The 23,177-nt window shown below is 40.0% G+C and overlaps 1 protein-coding gene across 6 annotated transcripts in view; it reads right to left on the reverse strand.

The window, feature by feature from the left end:
• Positions 1-23,177, reverse strand: part of LOC138783454 (dynein axonemal heavy chain 5-like) — a 245,444-nt gene that overhangs the window by 158,219 nt on the left and 64,048 nt on the right. For all 6 annotated transcript variants that reach the window (XM_069958163.1, XM_069958164.1, XM_069958166.1 and 3 more), the window contains exons 21-26: positions 16,792-16,943; positions 12,893-13,100; positions 10,053-10,140; positions 5,657-5,780; positions 5,150-5,316; positions 2,499-2,591 (exon numbers count right to left, since the gene is read on the reverse strand). In XM_069958163.1, coding sequence (XP_069814264.1) covers positions 2,499-2,591; positions 5,150-5,316; positions 5,657-5,780; positions 10,053-10,140; positions 12,893-13,100; positions 16,792-16,943 — 832 coding nt within the window. The remainder of the gene's footprint in view (positions 1-2,498; positions 2,592-5,149; positions 5,317-5,656; positions 5,781-10,052; positions 10,141-12,892; positions 13,101-16,791; positions 16,944-23,177) is intronic.

Here is a 23,177-nt window from a genome sequence, read left to right on the forward strand (position 1 = left end):
AACAGGGATATGCCTGAAAGGTCTGGATCGCTGCCTTCCCTTTCCTCCCCCCCCCCCCTCCACCCCCCCCCCCTCTGTTGCTCTTAGTCATGTCTGTCTGTCTTTCCTCTCTTACTATGTCTCTTCTGTCGTTTGGTCTCTAAGTATGTGTCTTTTTCTGGTCTTATATACTTATGATGTGACGTCGGTACCCGATTTTGCACTACTTTTACAGGCCTGGAGGTTCTCCATGTCGATTTACTTCCTCACAATGTTCCAGTGTTTATATGACAGTTTTCTGAAAGAACTATGTGCTCCCAGCCTGCCACGAACCTTGCGGCCTTCCTCGGGAACTCAATGCTTATTATATGCTGTACCGAAGAGTCATTTGTTTTTGGCTTTATAACCTGTTATTTCATGTTTCTCTGTTGTATAAAACTTTAATAATAATAAAAACCACAGTTTAAAAAAAAAAAAAAAAAAAAAACTGGCCATGTTTGAAATTTTTATCCCATAGTAAGATGAAAGATCTTTCATTCCTTAAAGGGATTATCTATTGTTAAAAAAAACCTGGCCACATTCTTCCAGAGACTGCACCACTCTTGTCTCCAGTTTGGGAGGGGTTTTGTAACTCAGCTCCATTAAAGTGAATGGAGCTTAAAGGGATTATCCAGTGCTAGAAAAACATGGCCACTTTCTTTCAGACACAACACGACTCTTGTCTCCAGTTCACGTGCGGTTTGCAATTAAGCTCTATTCACAAAACCCCACCCAAGCTGGAAACAAGAGTGGTGCTGCCTCTGGAAGAAAGTGGCCATGTTTTTGTAGCGCTGGATAACCCCTTTAACTGCAAACCACACCTGAACTAGAGACAAGAGTGGTGTTGTCTCTGGAAGAAAGGGGCCATGTTTTGTAGCAATGGATAACCTCTTAACTATCTTTTTAAGATGGAATATTCTCATAATGTACCCAGAAAGATTGTCTGTCCTTTGCCAGCTATCAATGATCATTTACAGACAGTTTGAACTGTAACAACCAGTATGGACTGAAATGTGTTCTATATCAACAGTACAAGCGATTTTAAGAAACTCTGTCATAGGTTTTATTAAGCAAAATAGTTTTCTTTCTGTACTCAGAAATCTGTTTTCCTACCACCCTCCTTCACTTTAGAAGAAGCAGCTTTTCTGAGTCTGTTATGCTCTATGGAGAAGGGAGGGGTCAGGTCCAGGGGGGTGAGTGAGCTTGGAGAGGAGAAAAGGCAGAACTGCAAAACACTACATCCTGCAATCTTTTCTCAGCAAGTTCCCAGATAAGCACTGACCTTTCTGATATCTGAAGCCAGCCTTTTATGTGCCCAGACAGTCTCCAAACTGTACAGCTTCTTGTCACTTCTCCCTGCTCACTCATCCCCCTCACCCCTCCTCCCTTCCCTTCCAAAGGTTATAATGGGACTCATCAAACCAGTCTTCACTTTGCACTGACACTGACACTACTTTTGCATTCTGACTTCTCTACACAGGTGTAAAGGGTAAATTTAGCCATTTTCATAACTTATTTTATATCATATGTCATGGTACTTGTTGTGCAGGTTGCAGATTGTGCTAAGTGTGTGGGGCTTCATGGCAGTGGCACCACTTGGCCCTGCCCACATTACCACAGCTGGCCTCACCCCTCCATGACGTCATAGACACATAGGCTCTCCCCCTTTGCCAACTGTGCCATTGTGGGTGGGGCTAACTGGTGCTGTTGCTGTGAAGCCCCGCCCACTTAGCACAATCTGCAGTTGATGAAAGATGACTTTTTAATTGAACAAGCACCATGACGTATAATATAAAATAAGGTATGAAAACTGCTAAATTTACCCTTTACACCTGTGTAGAGAAGTCAGAATGCAAAAAGGGGGTGACAGTGTCAACTTAAGCTATTTCTGTCTGTGTATGGTGACAAATCGGTGATTATTTTAAGGAAGCAGTGGTGCCTGAATAACAGACGTTATTCACATAACGGCCATAGTTATAAACTAATGTCTGTCATTTTTCGGAAGTCAAAACAGCTATCATTTTGACTGTGTATAAATAGCCTAACATGAGCAAAAAAGGGACCAAAATGTGCTTCATAGTTGTAAGCAGAACAAAGTAGGAGCCACTGTTTCTGGTGGCTGTTATCTCTGGCTAATAGGGATTTCCCGTAAACTGTTGTCACATTAGTGGATACATATCTTGCATAGTTCTAAGTACTAGATAATATAAAAGATTAGTAATGTAAGAGGTTAGATCAATAAATGATGTGCCACTAAAGAGCCTTTACAAAGTAGGTGAAAACTACAAAAATTTACTCTGATTTAAATAATGCCACTTCAAATTCTAGTGCACAATTTGTTGAAACATTTTATGGAAGTTCTTCTGGTTGTCAGCATGGTTTCATTTTCTTTCTCTTGAGCATAGGAAAATCCTAACCATAACAGTCCTGCGGTCAGAATCAATCAGTCCTCATACAGACTCAAATACAATGTACATTACCTGTTGCTGCTTGTGATGTAGATGTGCAAAATTCCACAGAGGGATGTCCTTGGCTGCTGACAATATAATATTTATGGCTTTGTTCACAGCACTCTGTAAACCAAAGACAGGGCATTACATCTCTGAATTATATTACATTAAACTGCCATAGAAACTGCAGTCCTTCACCACTATTGACTTTAGGCACACAGTAACGACAGCTATATTTGCTACTAGCTTACACAGAAGCATTCATACAGATGCTATAATATAACGGGGGAAAACAGCTATTTTTTATACAGTAAATAATGTTACCCTTATTCTACCGTTCTGTAGGCAAATATAGTGATTTTTTTACTTTCTCACAATCACAAAAAAAATACTTAGAAATTATTTTTTCTTTACTATTGCCCTTTTCTGAGAGTCATAGTGCTATTTCCTTAGATGGAGCTGTCTGGAGGCTTTTTTTTTTGTTGCTAGTTGACATTTCATTTGTACTTTAGGATACACATGACTTTTTCATTGCTTCTTAATCTTGGTGATGGACGAAAAAAATGGTAATCATGCTGTGTCTATTTTTTCATTGTGTTTTAATGGGCTAAATAACATGACAACTGTATAGATTGAGTCTCTGCAGATTTGGCAAAAGTTATCAGGTACATTTATTTTCTATTTTTTATGGAATCCTTGGGAAAGAATTTTTTGTTTTTTTTTGCCTCTTTTTATATTTTTATACATTTTCATGTTTTCTTTTACATTTTTGTCCCATTAGTGGACTTTAACATGAATGAACCTGCTTACAGTGTATTACCGGTACTGCTTCCAGCCAGTTCCTGGGACCTAGGGATGCTTACCCAGGATGACAGGGGCATGGACTTGAGAAGAAGCTGTTATGTTTGCCTTCATGCTGTGTAGGGTAGGAGTAATGTCTGGAGTGTGCCTTCACTTTCAGGAAAAGACTGTTGCCCAGTTGGGGGACACAATTTAGGATGGTTCGCCCAGTAGGCAGAGACAGCACAGAGGGTTTAGTTGTTGGGTTGCACTCACTGTTTACCTCTCTCCTGATGTGGCAAAGTAAACTCTCATGCTTTATTGTGTACTACATTACACAGCTATATTCTATTTATTAGAATAACAGGTAATAGTTCAATCTTTAACTCATTTAAAATGTTTACCAAGAAGCAGCAGTTAAGGGGGGTTACCAAGACTTAGAAAAACATGTCTGCTTTCTCCCAGAAACAGCACCACTCTTTTGCTCATTTTGGGTGGGGTTTTACAGCTCAGTTTCATTGAAGTGACTGGAGCTTACAGCCTTTTTAGACGGCTCTATGTGTGGCCATATGGAGACACAAATGAGTGCAGATCTACAAGGCACAATGTGGTGATCTTTATGTATGAAAGTAGCTGTGCTTTTTTTATCCTGTATAACCCCTTTAATGCGGTATCAGTTTTTATTTTTTTATGTATTGGATTTATAGAATTTAAAAATATTTAGAATTCCCTAATGAACATGCCATCAAAATTCTGTTCCTATATCAGTGCTGTTGACCTGACAGGAATAGATCTTACACAGAGGAGCAGAAGAGACAACAATGTTATAGATGTCACTGCACAAAACTGACTGAATCATGATGCAGATATGCTGCAGGTAGATCGCAAACTGTATGCATTCTCCTCATGCCATGTTTAGACCTATTCAGTTAGCCTCCGGATGCATTATACAGGACCTTTTTTATACAATCAGAATGATAGACAAGAAAGAAATGTCATCAGAATTTCAAATATGTGTATATCATAAATGTGTGTATGATTGCCTGCCCTATAAACAAATCTTTTATATTTAGCGCCGACCTGTCAGGTCAACTATTACACGTGCCGACAGTGAGCAGGTAAGTGCGAGGGGGGGGGGGGGCAGGGAGCTGCGGGAGGACGACCTGGACACCCTATTACACAGAGCGACAGCAGATCATTGCTATCAAGGTTGTTTGGCTTTCAACATGTTAAAAGACAATGAAAGACAAGGATTAGCCAATATCAAGCATGTCGACTGATTGTTGCCTTTTATTACACAAAGTGATTACCGGCCATAGTAGCCAAATACGGCAGATAATCGCTTTGTATAATAGGGCCTTTACTAATAAACTTCACTGTAATTTTTCTATAGACATTAGCTTAAGTATCTTGCTACAAAGAAAAGTCTGTCCCTTGCTACAAAACAGTCTGGCATATGAGAAAAGTCCCTTCTCATACACCAACCACTAACTGACATGTAGTGCTCAATCTTTTATTAGAATAAGTTATGATATAATAAATCTGCAACTGCGGTTTTACATTAAACAGTAGGGCACCTCTTTTGCTGCAAAACATCACACACATCTCAGATGCCGCACACCATCTTTTGAGAGGATACGAGCAATTTAAGTAAATAATTCATGTGGCTTTTTGATCCTACAAAATGAGGTTCTGCAGCAGTTGACGTGTAATATAAGAAATAACATGCTACCTTTTTCTACATTACAAAACATATTAGAAGTGACATTTGAGACCTGGGGCCACTTGGTCTATGATCTTATATGGTCACAGTACTCCTTCCTTATGTCTATTGATCTTATAATGTACATTAGGGATGCAATATTCCACACACATTCCATTCAAATGCACAGTCTTCTTACTTGTATATCTTCCAGGCTAGGCCGCATGACAACATTTGGGATGGCAAGGTGAATCTCAGCTTTAAATAATGGATTGGTGGTTTGGTCTTTCACAAGCTTTGTTGTCTGGTATTTGGAGCTTACAGTATGTAGTCGACGTTTCAAGGTATCTAAAGACACTTTTGTACCTAAAGAATTCAAAATGTTAGTAGAAAGTTTAAATACTACTGTACTGCCGAGGAAAAAACAAAGTGACATTAAAACCATTTAAAAACTTCACTTATTTGGGCCTAGCATGTTTGTATTGAAATACATTGACAACAAACTATCATTTATCCAAATGACAACTAAATGGTACTAATGGAACTAATGGTACAGGATGGCAACGTTCTATAGCAGTCATGCACAGTAATATGACCATCATGTGTGAAAGTAACTGGATACTAAAAACTAGGATTTATAAAAATGGATGCTAGTCATAAGCTATAAAAAGGCAGTGATATACTTAGATTAAAAAGAACAACTTACATTTAACAAGAGAATCAGTATTTTTCTGACACAAATGACCCATCACATTATAGTAGCTGCAAGGTAGACATTCTTGGCAGCGAGTTTTCTGCTTAGCATCTAGGTGCAAACAGGCAAACGAAGCCTGAAAGGTAGAAAAAGATTAAGTTGCTAGTTAAAACATGATATATGTAGTAAATAGTATCAAAGTAAAACTAACACCCCCTTACATACAACTCATATCTTGACAATAAGATTTCAATATTCCTGGTCTGTAGATCTCCAAGGGGGCCAAGAATTATGACTATACTTTGTTGGACACAGGTCAGTTTATAGTGGTTGTCTAGCTTGATTGATTGACCTCCAATGTAGAAGTCCTTGTATGCAGGCATGCATGAAGGATTGGTTCAAGAACTACTGCTCCAATGATAAATGCAATGTTAGTCCGTGGAGTCTTCCAATTACGGTACATGACCCTTTGCTGTTTGAAATATGTTCACTTTTTTCTTGAAATTTATGTGTTGAACCTTAAGAGACACTAGTTGCTCATAATTCAAAATGATGCAAGTCTGACATAATACAGCAAATGCCATAAAGGTTACAACTTTTCCTATAATAATATATATATATATATATATATATATATTTTTTTTTTTTTTTTGAAACCGCAAAGAATTATTATTAAACAATAATACGGCCAATAATTATAGTATTCCGGGGGGGGGGGGGGGGGGGGGGGGGGGGGGGGGGGGGGGGGGGGGAAGCGCAGCCGAGTCCAGGAGGCACGTTAATAGTTTCTACTGTGGGGAATAACCCCAAATGCCTATGAGGCTTAAAACTTAACTTTTAATATATACAAATTAAATGAAAGAGTGGTGCTCAAACACACATAGTGCAGTAGTGAATTAAGAAGGATTGGGTTGTCATTACCTCTCTTAGAGTGAGGAAGGGGTTTTAACTCTTTGTGGGAAGAGATAGCAATTAGAACCTGGTGAACAGGCTAGTAAACAGTCGTTCTATCGAATTTTACAGGACTTAACAGCAAACGATAAGCACAAAACATGCTTGCTGTCTCTGACCGCTGTTATTCCCCTCCTAATAGTCTCTCACGTTTCCCCTAATGTCGAGAGATACAGACGCGTCCTGGCTGGATCGCGCTGAATGTCTCAGAATATGCAATTTTGTATACGCAAGCTTGTCATTATACTTTGAGAAAGCCAGCGAACTGCTGGCGAAACATGTCAGTGATAGGCAGCAGTATGATTTTAAACTAGGATATGGGTCTGTTCTATGGGGGACAATAGCCATGCGTATACAAAATCACATATTCTGAGACATTCAGAGCGATCCAGCCGGGACGCGTCTGCATCTCTCGACGTTAGGAGAAACGTGAGAGACTATTAGGAGGGGAAGTCCTGTAAAATTCGATAGAACGACTGTTCACTAGCCTAGCACCAGCGGCCATGGTGCTCCTGTTCTGATTGCTATCTCTTCCTACAAAGAGTTAAAACCCCTTCCTCACTCTAAAAGAGGTAATGACAACCCAATCCTTCTTTATTCACTACTGCACTATGTGTGTTTGAGCACCCCTCTTTCATTTCATTTGTATATATTAAAAGTTAAGTTTTAAAGCGACTCTGTACCCACAATCTGACCCCCCCAAACCACTCGTACCTTCGGATAGCTGCTTTTAATCCAAGATCTGTCCTGTGGTCCGTTTGGCAGGTGATGCAGTTATTGTCCTAAAAAAATACTTTTAAACTTGAAGCACCACCCCTCCGTCCCTCCTCCCCAACCTCTTCATCATTAGGAATGCTCCAGGCAGATTGCCTCCTATTCCCCACCTGTGGCAGTCCGGCACAGGGGCTGGATCGTTAAGGACCTGTGCAATGTTCAGCATGGAGAAAATGTTTCAGTGGCATTCCTAATGATGAGGAGGGTGGGGAGGAGGAATAGAGGGGTGGTGCAAAGTTAGGGCACAGATACTCCCGTAGGGCACAGGGCTGCAAGTTTAAAAGTATTTTTTTAGGACAATAACTGCATCACCTGCCGAATGGTCCAGGGGACAGATCGTGGAGTCGCTTTAAGCCTCCGGGCTATTCACAGGCATTTGGGGCTATTCCCCACAGTAAAAAATAATTATAGTATTAACCATAAATATGTGAAAGATTTAGCAGATTCCCAATCGATTGTGGGATTCTATATTTGCTGGTACATTACAGTGATTTATTTTTTTTAACACTCCCAGTATTCATATTTATATGATGGCTATAAATAAGTGATACAGACTCTAAGGCCGAGTTCTCCTGCTACTACGGTCATGAAACTAGTGTGGCTACTGACCACTGCTTGTTGGCCTGGTTATATTCAAAAATGACAGCCACAAAACTTATGCTGATATATACACATTTATTCCAAGCATGTTTAAATTCACTAACTGATGGTTTTCCAACCATAGTTACTTTCAGTAAAGTAATATCGTTGCCTTGCTATGGTATTTAGTTTCTTATTAAAACACTTCCCTCCTTAAGCTTATTTAAAGGGAACCAATCATCCCAATTGTCTGCAGCACTGTATAAAGCATGCAACGCCACTGCCGCAGCAGCAGCTTTATACCAGAGAAAATGAAGTTTAATCCCCCCATGTACGTCAGGGAGAGGGGTGGCAGACAGTCATCTGGGTGGCTCCCCGCCCGTGTCTAGTTACCGATCTCTCTCTGTCAGCACACTTGGCGAAGATGACTGAGAGGGAAAGGCAAAAGTAACAGGCCTCTCTGCCGCACTCGGGAGGATTACATTTTCTCTGTGGACGGTATTTGCTGCGAGCTGCACAGGGGCTTTATACAGTGCTTGAGAGAACCAAATCAGCCCAAATGCCATGCCCACAGCTGGAGATACGAATTGCCACCCCCTACATACACATAATGGAGAGGACTACTTTTTGTCTTTGTTATTCAGGGGAAAACTCTATATCAGCTGCAAAGAACAATATAAATGATACATTATTCTGTTCAGCTTCTCTGTCACTAGTTCATGCTACCCTCAGATAGGGCAGCATAAATCTACTAACAGGGTCTTTTCAACCATTTAATAGTCACATTAAAATTGGAAAACCCCTCCTAAAGCCTTAAGTGTCTTAAAGCGTAACTGTCATGTTTTTTTTTATTGCAGAAATCAGTAGTATAAGCGATTGTAAGAAACTCTGTAATTGGTTCTATCAGCCAAAAAAAGCCTCCTTCTGTACTCAAGAAGCAATCTCCCAGCCTCCCCCCCTGACTTCTTATCTGTGTATTATCAGGCAAACACGTCTTCATTACAGAGAAGCCAGTGAAGACGGGCTCTGCTCTCTCCATTCTATCCTTATGGAGGGGGGAGGGGCCGAGGGAGATGAGGGAGCAGGAAGAGGTGACATGAAGGTCAGCTGTTTGTAGACTCTCTGGGCACCTAAAACGCTAAATTCAGGTGTCAGAAAAGTCAGTGCTTCTCTATGAACTTACTGAGAGAAGATTGCAGGGTGTTGTGCTTTGCAAGACTGCTCCGTGCTCAGTCACTCCTAACAGCCCCTCTTCTCTCCATAGCCACATAATTTTTAATCTCTTAGTGACATAAAATAATAATTTTACTGCAAAGTAAAAAGTGTTTGAAATTAAAATTATTTTTATTCTGGGGGTCACTACAAACACAGTGATAACAAATTTGAATAGGTTTCTATATTTGAGTATTTTGTAGCATTTATTATAGAATAAGAAACAATTTTCCGTTCACCGTAGCTATGTGATGACTTGATTTTTGCGGGATGAGTTGTCGTTTTTATTGGTGCTATTTTGGAGTATGTACAATTTGTTGACTAACTTTTCAGGTAGGTGGAATGAAGCAATAAAGGTTTTTTATGGTGTTCTTAATTTGATTTCAACAACATTCTAACTTTATTGCCAATGTCATTACAATACCAACAATACCATATACTGTACCTGTGTCTCTATTTTACATTTTTAGACAGTAAAGACATTTTTTATAAAGATTTGAAAAAAAAAAAAAAAAATTATATATATATATATATATATATATATATATATATATATATATATATATAATATTTTTTTTTTAATACTGTCTACTTTTAGTGAGAAAGGGGAAATGAAGTTAAAAAGATTACATTGCAGGAACAGGAGGTGAGAAGCCACAGGGGACTGGGGCACTAAAGGGAGAACATGCAAGGGAATTAACCCTTAAGGAAAGGGTTAACTCCCTAAAACAAAAAGAAAGACTGGACTGAAGAACTCAGGCAGCAAAGAAAGATGAGGAGAGCAGGTACTGGACAGAAGTAGGAATCGGTGAGGGGCACAGTAGGGGCAAGTAGGAGACGACCAGAAGCGGGACTGTATGGCAAGATATCAGCAGCAAAAAAAATTATTTACCTGTAGACTTTCCCTGTCTGATGGTTTCAGTTTGCCTTTAAGGGCATCAATCATTTCATACAAGCAAAGCTCCACTTGTTTGCTTTGCCTAGAAAATAAAATCATTACTGAATCATAATGAGCCCATCAAACAAACACTGAAATCAAGGTATCTACAGCAACTTTCTTAAATAATAAAAAAATGAAATAATTATGTTAATATCATAGTTATAATATGTGTATAGAAGCAGTATTTCTTAACTGGCTGTGCTTATGACAAAGTATATGCTTGTGTGTGTAATTCCATCAAGGAACACAGAAGTAACAACAATGTTGATTACTATGGACAGGTTTAGTCAAGCACTACTGACAGGCTTCTGGGTTCTCTTAGTGTTATCTCTGCTCACTGCTAAGTTGGATAGACAGTAACAGTATGAAAAAAAAACACTTGTGCGGTTATCTGTGTTCTTTTAAGTAGCAGTATGGTCAGAAGATAAACACTAACCTAACATCCCATGCATTAAAGGAAATGCATTGCTTGATTTTTACAGTTAAAAGCGGATACTGATACATATTCTGAATTTCTTTTTTTTCTGTCACAGAATTTTACTACGGGGGCAGCCATCTTCCATGAATTGCTTTTAACAGCATTTTCAGATTTGCTTCATAGGAGTGGGAGCTTTCTCATTGATTTCTATAATAGGTTTAATAGGCATGTAGAAAAGTCTCTGTAGAAAAGTGCTTAAGAAACGGAGGAGTCCCAAAACGTTGAGAAACATGGACTTTCAGGAGTGTGAATGCAGTAACACATTAGAAAGAAGTCTGACATGTGCACTTGGGTGATAAGACTTTTCTATGTTTATTTATACTAGTGCTTCTCAATTCCAGTCCTCAGGCCTCACCAACAGGTCATGGTTTGAGGATCTCCTTAGTATTTCACAGGTGATATAATTAACTCATCAGGTATCAGGTATTATCACAGCTGTTCTTTGTATGGGATATCCTCAAAACCTGACCTGTTGGTGAGGCTTGAGGACTGGAATTGAGAAGCACTGGACTATACTATTTGTAAAATACAGAAACTTATTTTAAAAAGTTTGAAAAATGGATGTCCAGAAATTAGAGTTATGGGGATTTGGATACAATGATTAGTGACCTGGTTGACACACATACACACCCCATACACAACCCATAATCGGGCACTGTAGGTGGGATTTATCTGAAGCAAGAAGGAAGCCAGGATCTATTGTGAATGGTGTAAGCCTGTGTTAAAGTGACACTGTCACCCCCTTTTGTGCATTCTGACATCTCTACACAGGTGTAAAGGGTAAATTTAGCGCTTTTCATACCTTATTTTATATCATACGTCATGGTGCTTGCTCAAGTAAAAAGTGTCCTTTTATCAACTGCAGATTGTATTAAGTGGGCGTGGCCTCGCGGCATTAGCGCCACTTAGCCCCGCCCACAACGGCACCGTTGGCCCAGCCTCCTTGACGCCCATTGGTTGGCCACCGTAAAGGGGGTGGGGTCTAGACCTTTCGGCCAGCCTGTTCCAATGGCCGGTGAGGGGGCGGGGCCAACTGTAACGTTGGGGCGGGGCTAAGTGGCGCTATTGCCGCTAGGCCACGCCCACTTAACTTAATCTGCAGTTGATAAAAGATGACTTTCTACTTGAACAAGCACCATGACTTATGATATAAAATAAGGTATGAAAACCGCTAAATTTACCCTTTACACCTGTGTAGAGATGTCAGAATGCAAAAAGGAGGTGACAGTGTCACTTTAAATATGTACATTTATTTGTAATGATAATAAGACTAATCCTGACGTCCACTTACTGATCACACTTCTGCCTACCTCTGGATTGTCCACCTGGTATTTTTGAGTCGAGAGCGGCAGAGCGCGCACTCTCCCACAGACGTGCTATGACACACTGAGGCAGGCGGGATTCCGCGGCGGCGAGTTTGGCCACAGAATTCTGCCTGTTTTAAAGGGGTAGTCCACCCAAAAAATTTTTCTTTCAAATCAACTGGTGCCATAAAGTGCCAGAGATTTGTAATTCACTTCTATTAAAAAATCTTAAGTCTTCCAGTACTTATCAGCTGCTGTGTGTCCAGCAGGAAGTGGTGTTTTCTTTCCTGTCTGACCCAGTGCTCTTTGTTGCCTCCTCTGTCCATGTCAGGAACTGTCCAAAGCAGCAGCAAATCCCCATAGAAAACCTCCCCTGCTCTCCAGACTGGAAATAATACAACTTCCTGTTGGGCATACAGCAGCTGATAAGTACTGGAAGACTTAAGATTTTTTAATAGAAGTGAATTACAAATCTCTGGCACTTTATGGCACCAGTTGATTTGAAAGAAATTTTTTTTGGGTGGACTACCCCTTTAAGGCCCTATTACACAAAACGATTATCGGCTGTATTCGGCTGATAACAGCCTTTACGGCCAATAATCGTCCTGTGTAATAGAACACAATGATCAGCTGACATTGTTGTAGTCGTTTGTCTTTCAACATGCTGACAGCGCTCATTTGCTCCTCAATGTCGCCCCGTGCAATAAGGGCTTCACTCAGTGTGAACATACCCTTACCTAGTGACAACCTTTGGTGTCACCACTGACCACACCACTGCTATTTTGTGAATTGTGAAACAGGAATCTACCTGCAGTTTCCTTGTATGTTGATAAGGTGAAAACTATGGGATTCTTTATATAATGAACCAGAGTCCAAGCAGTATCAAACAGACTGCAGCTTAGAAAATCCACATTCCAGTACATTTGCATGTTCACCTCATCTACCTTCTACCTTATCCCCCTTCCCAGTGTTAAGAGCCCCTTATTTGACCATAAGTGGCTAAGACCTACATGGACAATGTCTCTGCAGCTGCAGCAATGACCTTCTCTGTTCTTTCTAAGAAAACTGGAACAGTGATGGTATCATCTTCAGGTAAATCCACCAGTAGTGTGTCAGAAATGTCCAGAAGCAACTTCTCAATTCGGCATTCTAGGATGTCAGAGGCCTCCTTACAAATCTGTTCCACCTCTCTTAGGGAACTGTAGACATTGGCAACGTCTGGAATTATAAGGCAGGAGATTACATCATGATAAAGTATTAAAAAATTATATTTTTATACCATATACTACCAATAATTTTTATTTCAAGCTTTTTCAAGCTAAGTAGTGACAACAGCTACATATGTCGGCTTTTTTGGTGTTTTTTTCTACGTCTTATGATTTTGTTTTTACTTTGTATGCCTAAGAAAATCCATATAAGCTTTTAAGTTTGATCAAGGGAATAGAATTTCAGAATTTCAACACCTATAAATGTTTTAGAGGTAGACACAAAGCTATATCTGCCTTGTTAAAGCCATGGGGGGGGCACTTCATTTTTGATATGTGTGTACAAATACAGGCTAAAGTAGCATAGGAATAGTTTAGAGGTAGTCATGATCAAGCAACTACTTCTGGATTAACAGCAGTGCAGTTCACTGATCACAGGCCTGGGATTCATCACAAATTAAGAGGGAACAGGAGAGTAAATAAAACTGTGTCACTGCGCTGGATTATATAAAATAGCTATATGACTATACCTACAGTAGTATAACATAACAAACAATCCCCACACTGTACACATTTGGATTAATAGCAGCAGACAGCAGAATTGTCACTAGAACAATTGCTGTACACACACTAAATAAAGAATGTGAAAGACAACACAATGAAAATATGCCTTCTTGGATGCATTCTTCAAACCTTAAAATAAACTATTGACCACTGTTGCTGCTTTGAATAAAGAATAACAATTTAGCAGTTAATGGCTTTGTTGCTGATGCAGAAAAGGTCTTAGCTGTTCGGCTCCCTGGCACTCACTTCCCTTCCTGCTTGTCTCAAAAGCATAGCTTCCAAGGCAAAAGTGGGGTAGGTACACTTTTGGACTATTTCATGCAGGTGTAACCACAAAATGTCCAACAGCTACCTGATATTGCCTGTATTGTGATGCTTAACGTTGCCAAAGCTCAGGACAACCCCCAGCCCCCTTCTTGTCTCAGAGGCTATTCTTCCAAGATGAGCAGAAGAGAAGGTGAGCAGCAGGGACCAGAAAAGGTTGTCTGCTCACCTGATAACCCCTTTAAATGAACCAGTCATTGAGCTCCAATTAAACAGCTCCAGTGCAGACATAATATGGTTTCCTACATATTAGCACTATACATCCCAGTATAACCTGTGCTGCTCAGTGTTAATCATTCCCTTCAGGTCAATACATCCTCTCTCCCTGCTTATGAGATCAGCAGGAACACTGTAGCTCTTGCTGACATGTGAAGCCATAAAAAAAGAACTGAACAACAAAACAACAGTATAACAGGACTAAATGGTAGGAAGCATTGTTGAAGTAGATATACATTATTGATTTATTGTTTCTGGCAAAATTAGACAAAATTTTCAGCTTGGATATCAATCAGTGTTTTTTTTCCAGTTTTATGTAAATATGTCTTTAAATATAGCTATATTTTAGGCTATTAGTTTACTGTGAGTAAATAACAATACTGTTGTGTATATTAACTGCTGCAAATTCTACACATAAATAGCTCCCAACAGTCCCAGATCCAGCAGGACAGTTCCCTGTTTGGAAAGTGTGTGCATGTACCAGTCTTTATCTAAATGAGAAGGCTAGTTGAGGCAACACTACTATGTATGGAGCTTCTTGACCTTTTCTCACTCTAGCTCCCTTGTTTCCTTCCTATGTTGGCACTTTCCCCTCAGGAAAGACCCAAGTGCCATAGCCAGGGCCGGCGTCAGCACCTGGCATACTCGGGCAAGTGCCGGGGCCCACGGCCGCCCAAGGGGCCCCCGACACTTGCCCAAGCTGTGAGACAGACGCCCGCCGCATCACCGACCCCCGGGGGAGCAGGTGCTGCCGACCCCAAGTCCGGCGGAGGGCTGGAGGGGCTGGGGAAGGACCTGCCGTGTTTGCTGCACTGGGGAAGGACCTGTGGTGACGTCATAAGGGGGCGGGGCTGAGAACGGGAGAGGCTGCATATGGATGAAGGACCTGTGATCATTGTCATGTAACATGAGGAGGCGGGGCTCACTAATACCTTCCCTCTGTATGCTGTGAGTTTTAGTCCTTCTCTTATATCTCCTTCTGTAATGTCCTCTGATCTCCCATAATAACAGGCTGTCCATGCTGGGAGTTGTAGTACTCCTCTTAAATCTCCTCCTGTAATGTCCTTTGATCTCCCATAATAACAGGCTGGACATGCTGGGAGTTGTAGTTCCCCCTGGTATACCTCATGTAATGTCTCTTATTGTAACTCCATTCTAGCCTGCTCTATGGTGAAGAAGCTAGAATACAGACTCCAGGGGGACGACCTCCTTCTAGCACCTCCATTCTAGTCCATTCTAGCATGGATGCGCTCTCACCAACAGGCGCAGAGCGATGACGTCATCACGCCTGCTGGTGGATCCACAAGGCACACACAAGGGAGAAGAGGACCCGCCCCCCGCCCGGATTAGTGAGTATGATTTTATTTTTTTTATTTTCTTGTGCTGAGGCAGATCAGGGGGCATTTCTATGGGGCAGATCAGGGGGCATTTCTATGGGGCAGAGCAGGGGGCATTACTATGGGGACAGAGCAGGGGGCGTTACTATGGAGACAGAGGGCATTATTAGTATATGGGGGGCACAGCACGGGACCTACAAACCTCCTTACTTTACTGCACATGACACTAAACAGTGGAGTTACTACTGTATAGGAGCCTATGGGTGGAAAAAGGGAAGGAAGTTGCTGGAAAAGTGCTGAGCCTAACATGTTTGTCTGACAGGTCACGAAGAGATGAATTGTTGCTGGAAGAAATCATCATGGAGGTCTGGGCCAGATGGAGAGGAAACGGAGAGCGATCGCCTCAGATCAAAGAAGATGTCACCTGTGAGTTACTGAATTACGTTTTTTTCGGTATTTTGTCAAACTTTATTTGGTAGGTGTGCCCCGAGGTGTGCTATACAAAGGGGCCCGCTGAGGCTCTCTCGCCCAAGGGCCCACAAAAACCTGGAGCCGGCCCTGGCCATAGCTATAGGGTTAGCGGTAGCCCAGAGCCCCCCCCCCCTCACTTATTTAAATTTAATTAAGATTTAGCTTCAATTGTCAGCAGTATATGGAGGTCTTTGGAGCAGCAGTGACAAGAGCACAGTAGAGTAAGGGTAAGCTGAAGGTAGACATAGGGTAATATTAGAGCTACGACAACTGCTGTTGTTGCAAAACCACATCCATTATTAATGTTCATGATCATTAATAACAGTCGTTGTTTTACAACAATGGCTGTGGTTTAGTGTTAAATGACAGCCATCCACTAAAAACAGCCATCATTATGACAGTGTGTGAACAGAGCCTAATGCTGCGTTTACGGGGAACGATTATTGTGCGAATTTGCACGATAACGATCGAATTTGAACGATAATCGTACGTGTAAACACAATGAACGATCGAACGACGAGCGAGAAATCGTTCATTTTGATCTTTGAACATGTTCTTAAATCGACGTTCGTCGTTTGCAAAAAATTTGCAGATCGTTCACCTATGTGCGAGATAGGCTTAAGCGATCGCGAAACGAATTTTCCATACGATATATCATTCCGTCTAAACGCTGATCATTATAAAAGAAAAATCGTTACTTCGAAGTCGTTAATCATACGATCGGGCAAATTATCTTTCTTTGTAAACGTAGCATAAAGGTTATTGATTTAGAGGCAATTAGTGTGAACTTACATTTCTCAATATTCATAGAGGTCCAAGAAAGCTGGGTAAGGCCTGGGGATAGGACCTCTTCAATCTGGCTGATAAAAGGTGTCATAAGTGGTCTGAGCAAAGATGGAATTCTGTTAGTAAATGACTGATAGTCCATCAGCATGTCTTGAAGTCTGAAATATAACAAAAGAAAAAGAGTCATAGGTAGGTATTCAAAACAAAAATAACATAAAGTAGATTAGATATTTAATGCAAAGTGTTAAAAATTAATCTCTGTGCTACACATGGAAAGACTAACAAATTCTGTGTTAGAAACTACTGTGAGCATACACAACTTAGTCATTTCTACATGTCTGCCTGGAAAGAGTGTAATCTATACAACAGTCTTAAAGATTTAAAAATTCTATGGACCATAGTTTATCAATCTGTCTTGACAAATCACCGCTCATTTTGAGAAACGATATCCGAGCTGTAATTGGCTGCTCTCTGAAACAGACTGTTAAACTCTGGCATTTGTCTCCAATCATCTGCACCTGTCCACACCATCTCTGTCCTTTACCAAATACCTATTAGCAAAACATTGTGCTGTTTAGGAGAAGGATGCACATCTGGTAGAGTTGCCAGCCAATACAATGGTTTTAGACACAGGTTAACCCATATATCAATGAAATTACTGGAGTGCATATCCCAAATATACCAAAGGCAATTCTCCAATTTATGATCCCTACTGGCTTTCTTAAATAAACGTGATTGCTCCTCACCTATCTTATCCAAAAGGGCCAAAGATGTGAGACAGTGCCGGAAAGCCTGCAGTGACAGATGCTGAGTAGGTAACTGAATACTTGAGCTATAATGTAGTTAAGCTATCATAAAGCCATAGTTTACCCATAAAAAGTAACAAGAGTCACAGACTTTGCCCCTATTCACCCTATATGGGACCATCATATGGTTTCCACATAGTGTCAAATGGTAGAGCATTATATACTGGCTAAATGTAGGTAAAGTATCCCACTTTGAGCACAGTTTGGCTAAAAATTTTAAACACTTTCACATTGTGATTCTATGCTGCCAGTGTGCAAGAGATATATACAGCCCACTAATGGCATTGAGTTGTAAAACTATAAATGTATTATTGACAGATATAAAAATTATACTGAGTATCAACCTACAACAAAAAACTGCTGAACCAAATAACACAGTATCAATTAAATACAAAATGTTGTATACTTTATAAAGCAGCAAAGACATTTGTTAAAAACACTATTAAAATCAATTAGGTACAAGAAGCTGTGCAAGACAGGGAGAAACCAAACCACCAAACCAACAAAACATATAATTGGAAGCAGGGGTAACAAGACATTAGCGTCTATAAAGGAACAATTGCCCATTTAAACCTGACAACTAACAAATATAAAAAGGTGAAGTGCAGTGTTGGGCGAGTTGGCTCATGGGACACACATGTTTGGTGATGCAATATATATCACATTATCACCTATATATACACCATATACTGTATACAGTATGCCACCTGTATATATAGTATATACTTAACTTGCATACAGCTTTGCATATCTGGAATGTGCAATACAAGCAAAGTATGGCTCACTGTCAAAAGATTCCTGAGTTGACTGCTCTAAGCTCAGCTAAGAATACAGGTACTTCTTGAAAGACCCAGCTAGAACTCAGAGTTCTTTGTGCTGCTTCTAACAAGAGCTTACAACGTTAAAATTGGATGTGACAGATTCACAGGCAATACTGTGTGTCTGGCTCCCTGTCAAATGCTAAAGAAGCAGAGTTATCCAGATGAGGAGGCAGTGAGCTCAGCCCCAGTGGAGGACACAGATGAGGAGAGAGAGTTGTTCAGCTCACTGACCTAGAAGAAGTAATGACAATACATAGGGAGCTTGTTTTTTATTATTATTTGTAAACCTGGTACGTATAGGTCAGAGTTCCTGACGAAAATCTGCAACTTCCTTACCCTTGGTTGCGTATGTCAACAGTGATCTACTTCAAGGATCAAAGAAATCAGCAGACATACTAGTACTGTACCTCAGGGCAAGGGTGTAAATACAAATATAATAGTGGGAACATACAAAAAAAACAGTTGTCAGGCTTAATACATACTAGATTGCTAACAGGTTAATAAGCTAATAATTTACATAAAATGCACCATACCACTTTCACATCACATGTGTAATACATTTTGTGCTGGTCGAAGCTTCTAACCAATTTGTTGTCCAGGATTAGAAAAAACATAGCTGCTTTCCTTCAAAAATAGCTACTAATATTATGCACTCAAAAACGGAATACAAAATATTGTACTGCAATGAGCAGTCAACAGCTAAAATACCATGGGGAGCTATTGCTGCAATAACATTATAACAGAGGCTGGAGGATTAGAATAGCATAAAGAAAATGGTTTCCCTGACATCTAAATAGACAAGTAAAGAATGTATATAGGATTTATTACTGTGTACTAAAAGCTATAGGAATATATACAAAGTCAATGGAGGACAGAAGAGCATTCTACTGGGGTCTGTTTAGTAAATGGAGCACTGTCAAAATGATTGGGGTATACACCAGGAGCTGTCGTCAGCATATACACCAAATACTTGCTGTGAAAATAACCTAACACTGACATGTTCTACCCAGTCTCAGCAGCAGCTCCTGAAAGCATTTTCACTCAGGTGTAGTCCTCTTTTTCAGCCTAGGGAACAACATAGGGTCTGTAAGGCCCTGTGATCAACCTACTTTGCTTTTGCCCTCCATGTTATTTAAAATCACCACAAAAGCTATTTTTTAATAGAACCACATATGAATTATGTTATACAGAGGTGTGATTTCTGCAGCTCTTAAAGGGGAGCTCCAGGTAGAGGTTAAAAAAAAAAATGAAACTTCTAGAGCAGCATAACGCATTACTTACCTGTCTCTCCCAGTTTTGAAACCATAATCCATTTTTTTTTTTTGGGGGGGGTGCTCTGTTTTGTGTTTCTGTTCTTCCTGGTTTGGCATTTCCCAGAATGCAATGCTTTCCCTCATGTGATCATCACAGTCCCCAACCATTACAATCAGTAAAATTAGTGCTGCAGCTGCTTCTGGCCGGACAGAGATCGTGGATCACTCAGGGAATTGGGGTATCCAGCCAAGCCTCCTGTGACATCACGCCCTGCCCCCTGAATGCATCATCAGCAAACACACACAATGTGAGACAGAGGCATGTAAGATTTGTCTCCTAGGGGGGGATAGCAGAAGGAGCAGGAGACAATGTGAATTGGCACAGAGGCCATTTTTCTTCACTTCCTGGACTTCTATCAGCTACCAGTGTGGCAGAACTGTACAGATACAGGAATACATTGTATAGACACACCTATAAAACTTTTAATGTACTTTTAATAGAAAACAAGTTTTTCTTATGCGGAGTTCCCCTTTAATTCCACCATACAAAAAGCAAAGCAGAGAGTTGTGCCAAAACCATGACCTGATGTTCCCTAATTTCAATAGGATTTTAACCCTACCTCAGGACCAAACCACTTAATTAGTTGGTTCTGGATGCCAAATCATGTATTTCTACAAGAAAATGTTACATAAATAAATTGAAAGATTATAAAAGATACATGAGGCCAAGGGATATTTGATAGAATATGTATTGTCATTTTGGGGACTTTGATTTTCATAGAGGAGACAACTGAATTTCCTGTGCATGATGCAGGCTTCCAACCAAGAGGAAACATAGTCTATTCTGTAAATATTTCATGAAGCCCCAAGGATAAAAGAAATGTTAGTATTTTGTAGCTCTCCTGCTTGACAGTTATAGTTGCACAGTTTGAGATACTTCTATTGTTAAAACAGAATCACAGATATGACCACCTAAAGGGTAATGGTTTAGGGTGCTGAAACTGCTAGAGAGTAACCAATGACTGATTCTTGAATCTTCATTTACAATGTGTTGCTATAATAAAGAAAAGAAAACCTAAGCATAGAAAGAGGACAGAGAGGAGCTTCTCAAATATATAGCTGTATGTGTAATGGTTGGTAAATGGCTGTGGTTTCCATACATATCCATTTAATGCAATAACATATTGTTCACCAGTATTATCCTGATGTTGGGCATTGATTTCATTAGAGACCACAGTACAGTAGATAACATATAGAGTAAATCCAAAGTCATAAACTCCTGGAAACTTAGTGTTCCTGCTAATTATTAAGAATGTACAAAACATGGCGCCTCGAGTACCCCACCAAACAGCACCCTAAATCTCAGCCTTAGCCATAGGATTTTTACTGTGTTAATTGTTTAACCTCTTTAGGATGGAGTCAATTTTTAATTTTGCATTTTAAAATTTTTTCCTCTTTTAACACTTTTACTTTTCCATCTACAGAGCAATATTACAGCTTGTTTTTAATCATTTTACCCTAAAATGTAATGCAAAACCAAAAAAATATATGCACTATATATTGTACATTTTTCCATCTGCGGTGCGGTTTGAGGGTTCGTTTTACTTGTGTTCTGTAGTTTTTATTTGTGCAACTTAAGGCTATGTTCACACTACATATGAGTCCGGCTGTAGTTCGTACGCGGCCGGACATGTGCGGCTGAAACTACAGCCGTGGGAAAAATAGACATGCGGCCGGATTGCGAACATGCGGTGAACCACGAACATACGCCCGTAGTACAGTTATGCTTCCTAGCTTGTTTCGAAGCGGTCTGAAGCAGGTCATTTACTTGGAAATCTTCGCCCAGCCCAGTAAACCACACAGAACCTTTTGGATCTAAAAATCAAGTTCGATTAGGCTGAAAAAAGTATTCCGTACGGGGCGGCATTGAAATCCACGGCCGTGAGTTGGAACAGTTCCGGCCTCAAACAATGGTCTTGTTCATTTTTCACGGCGCCGTATACGATCCGGCCGTAGGCTCATACGTAGTGTGCATTGTGCGGCTGTATATACTGTATACTTTCCTGCGTATGCATCAACCTCATAACTATGGGCGTATATTCGCGGTTCGCACTACGGCCGGATATATACGTAGTGTGAACATAGCCTCAGGGTAAAAAGGACTTTTTGATGACTTTTTGTTCTGTGTTTTCTGGGATGCATGACGACTAAGGAACATCAATGATGGCTTTTAGTATTTTTTTCATTGACAGCAGTCAACATAGGTGTTTAATAATAAATAACATTCTGTTTTAATATTTTAAACATTTTTCCTGACGACAATAATATAAATATATATATTTTTTTTATATATATATATATATATTTTTTTTATTATTATTATTTTTTTTTTTGTAGCTAATTTTTTGTCTTAGAAAGCCTCAATATGTGATCAGTTAATCAGTACACTGAAATACCAATGTATTAAAGTGTACCATTGGATGGATAGGACGCCTGAAGTGACCAGGGCTTAACTTCTAACTACCTAGATGCCACAGTCATAATTGACTGCAGCACCTAGGTGAATAAAAGTTTGGAATCGGAGCAAACTCTGATATTGGTCTCTGACCACTGCTGGAAGCTTGAGATCCCACTTCATATACCCTTTAATGCCCCATGACAGTTATATACATTATGGAGGATTAAAGCATTAGTATCATTTACATCAACTTTTGACATGTCGAACAACATGACAAACGTTAATACAAATAACATGACTGCTCTGGGGCGTTGAATGAAATCACATCTGCAAAAAAAATATTTTGAGTAATAGACTGAAAAAGAGAATTTTCCTACTAGAATTTGCCATTGTTTTCTAATCAGTAGAGTAAGTCTGCCAGGAGTCTAACCTCTACATTATCACTCTGAAAGAGGCAGAATAATATGCAAGAGGAGGCATTGTTACAGGAGCACCTAGGGGTAAAGTAACACCGACAATGCACTCTAGTCCATGCTCTACAGCTAGGTTCCACTGAAACAACTGGTCTTGGTAGCCTGTTCCACATGCAAAAAAATAATGTGAAATACTTTCAAAAGCAAGTTCAGCATTACATGGTCCATGGCAAATAAAGCCGCTTTACACTTGCTGAAAGTTATTATGTCATGTATCTTACAATGAAATGAAATATAAAAGGAAAAATGTGCAACATTACATAATACCTATTAATATTCATGTAATTTTCTGCTACAATTTAATTACATTCATTTTTTAAGCTTCTCATCCTCAGTAAAAGTGTCTATTCTCAGTCACTTAGTAGTCACAGACTGGCAGCTTTGGGTGTTTTCCGACAACAACATTTCAATCTTTGTTTTCTTTGATGCTGCAGCCAGGGCCGCCATCAGGAATTTCGGGGCCCCATACAACCAAAGTGTCTGGGCCCCCCACATTAATAAAAAAAAAAAATTGTGTGTTCGACCCACGCCTTGCTAGGAGGTATAATTTGGTTCAGATCAATTCTAGAGAACTGGCTCAT

Source organism: Dendropsophus ebraccatus, chromosome 2 (genome assembly GCF_027789765.1).
Source record: "Dendropsophus ebraccatus isolate aDenEbr1 chromosome 2, aDenEbr1.pat, whole genome shotgun sequence".
NCBI classification, from domain to species: Eukaryota; Metazoa; Chordata; class Amphibia; order Anura; family Hylidae; genus Dendropsophus; species Dendropsophus ebraccatus.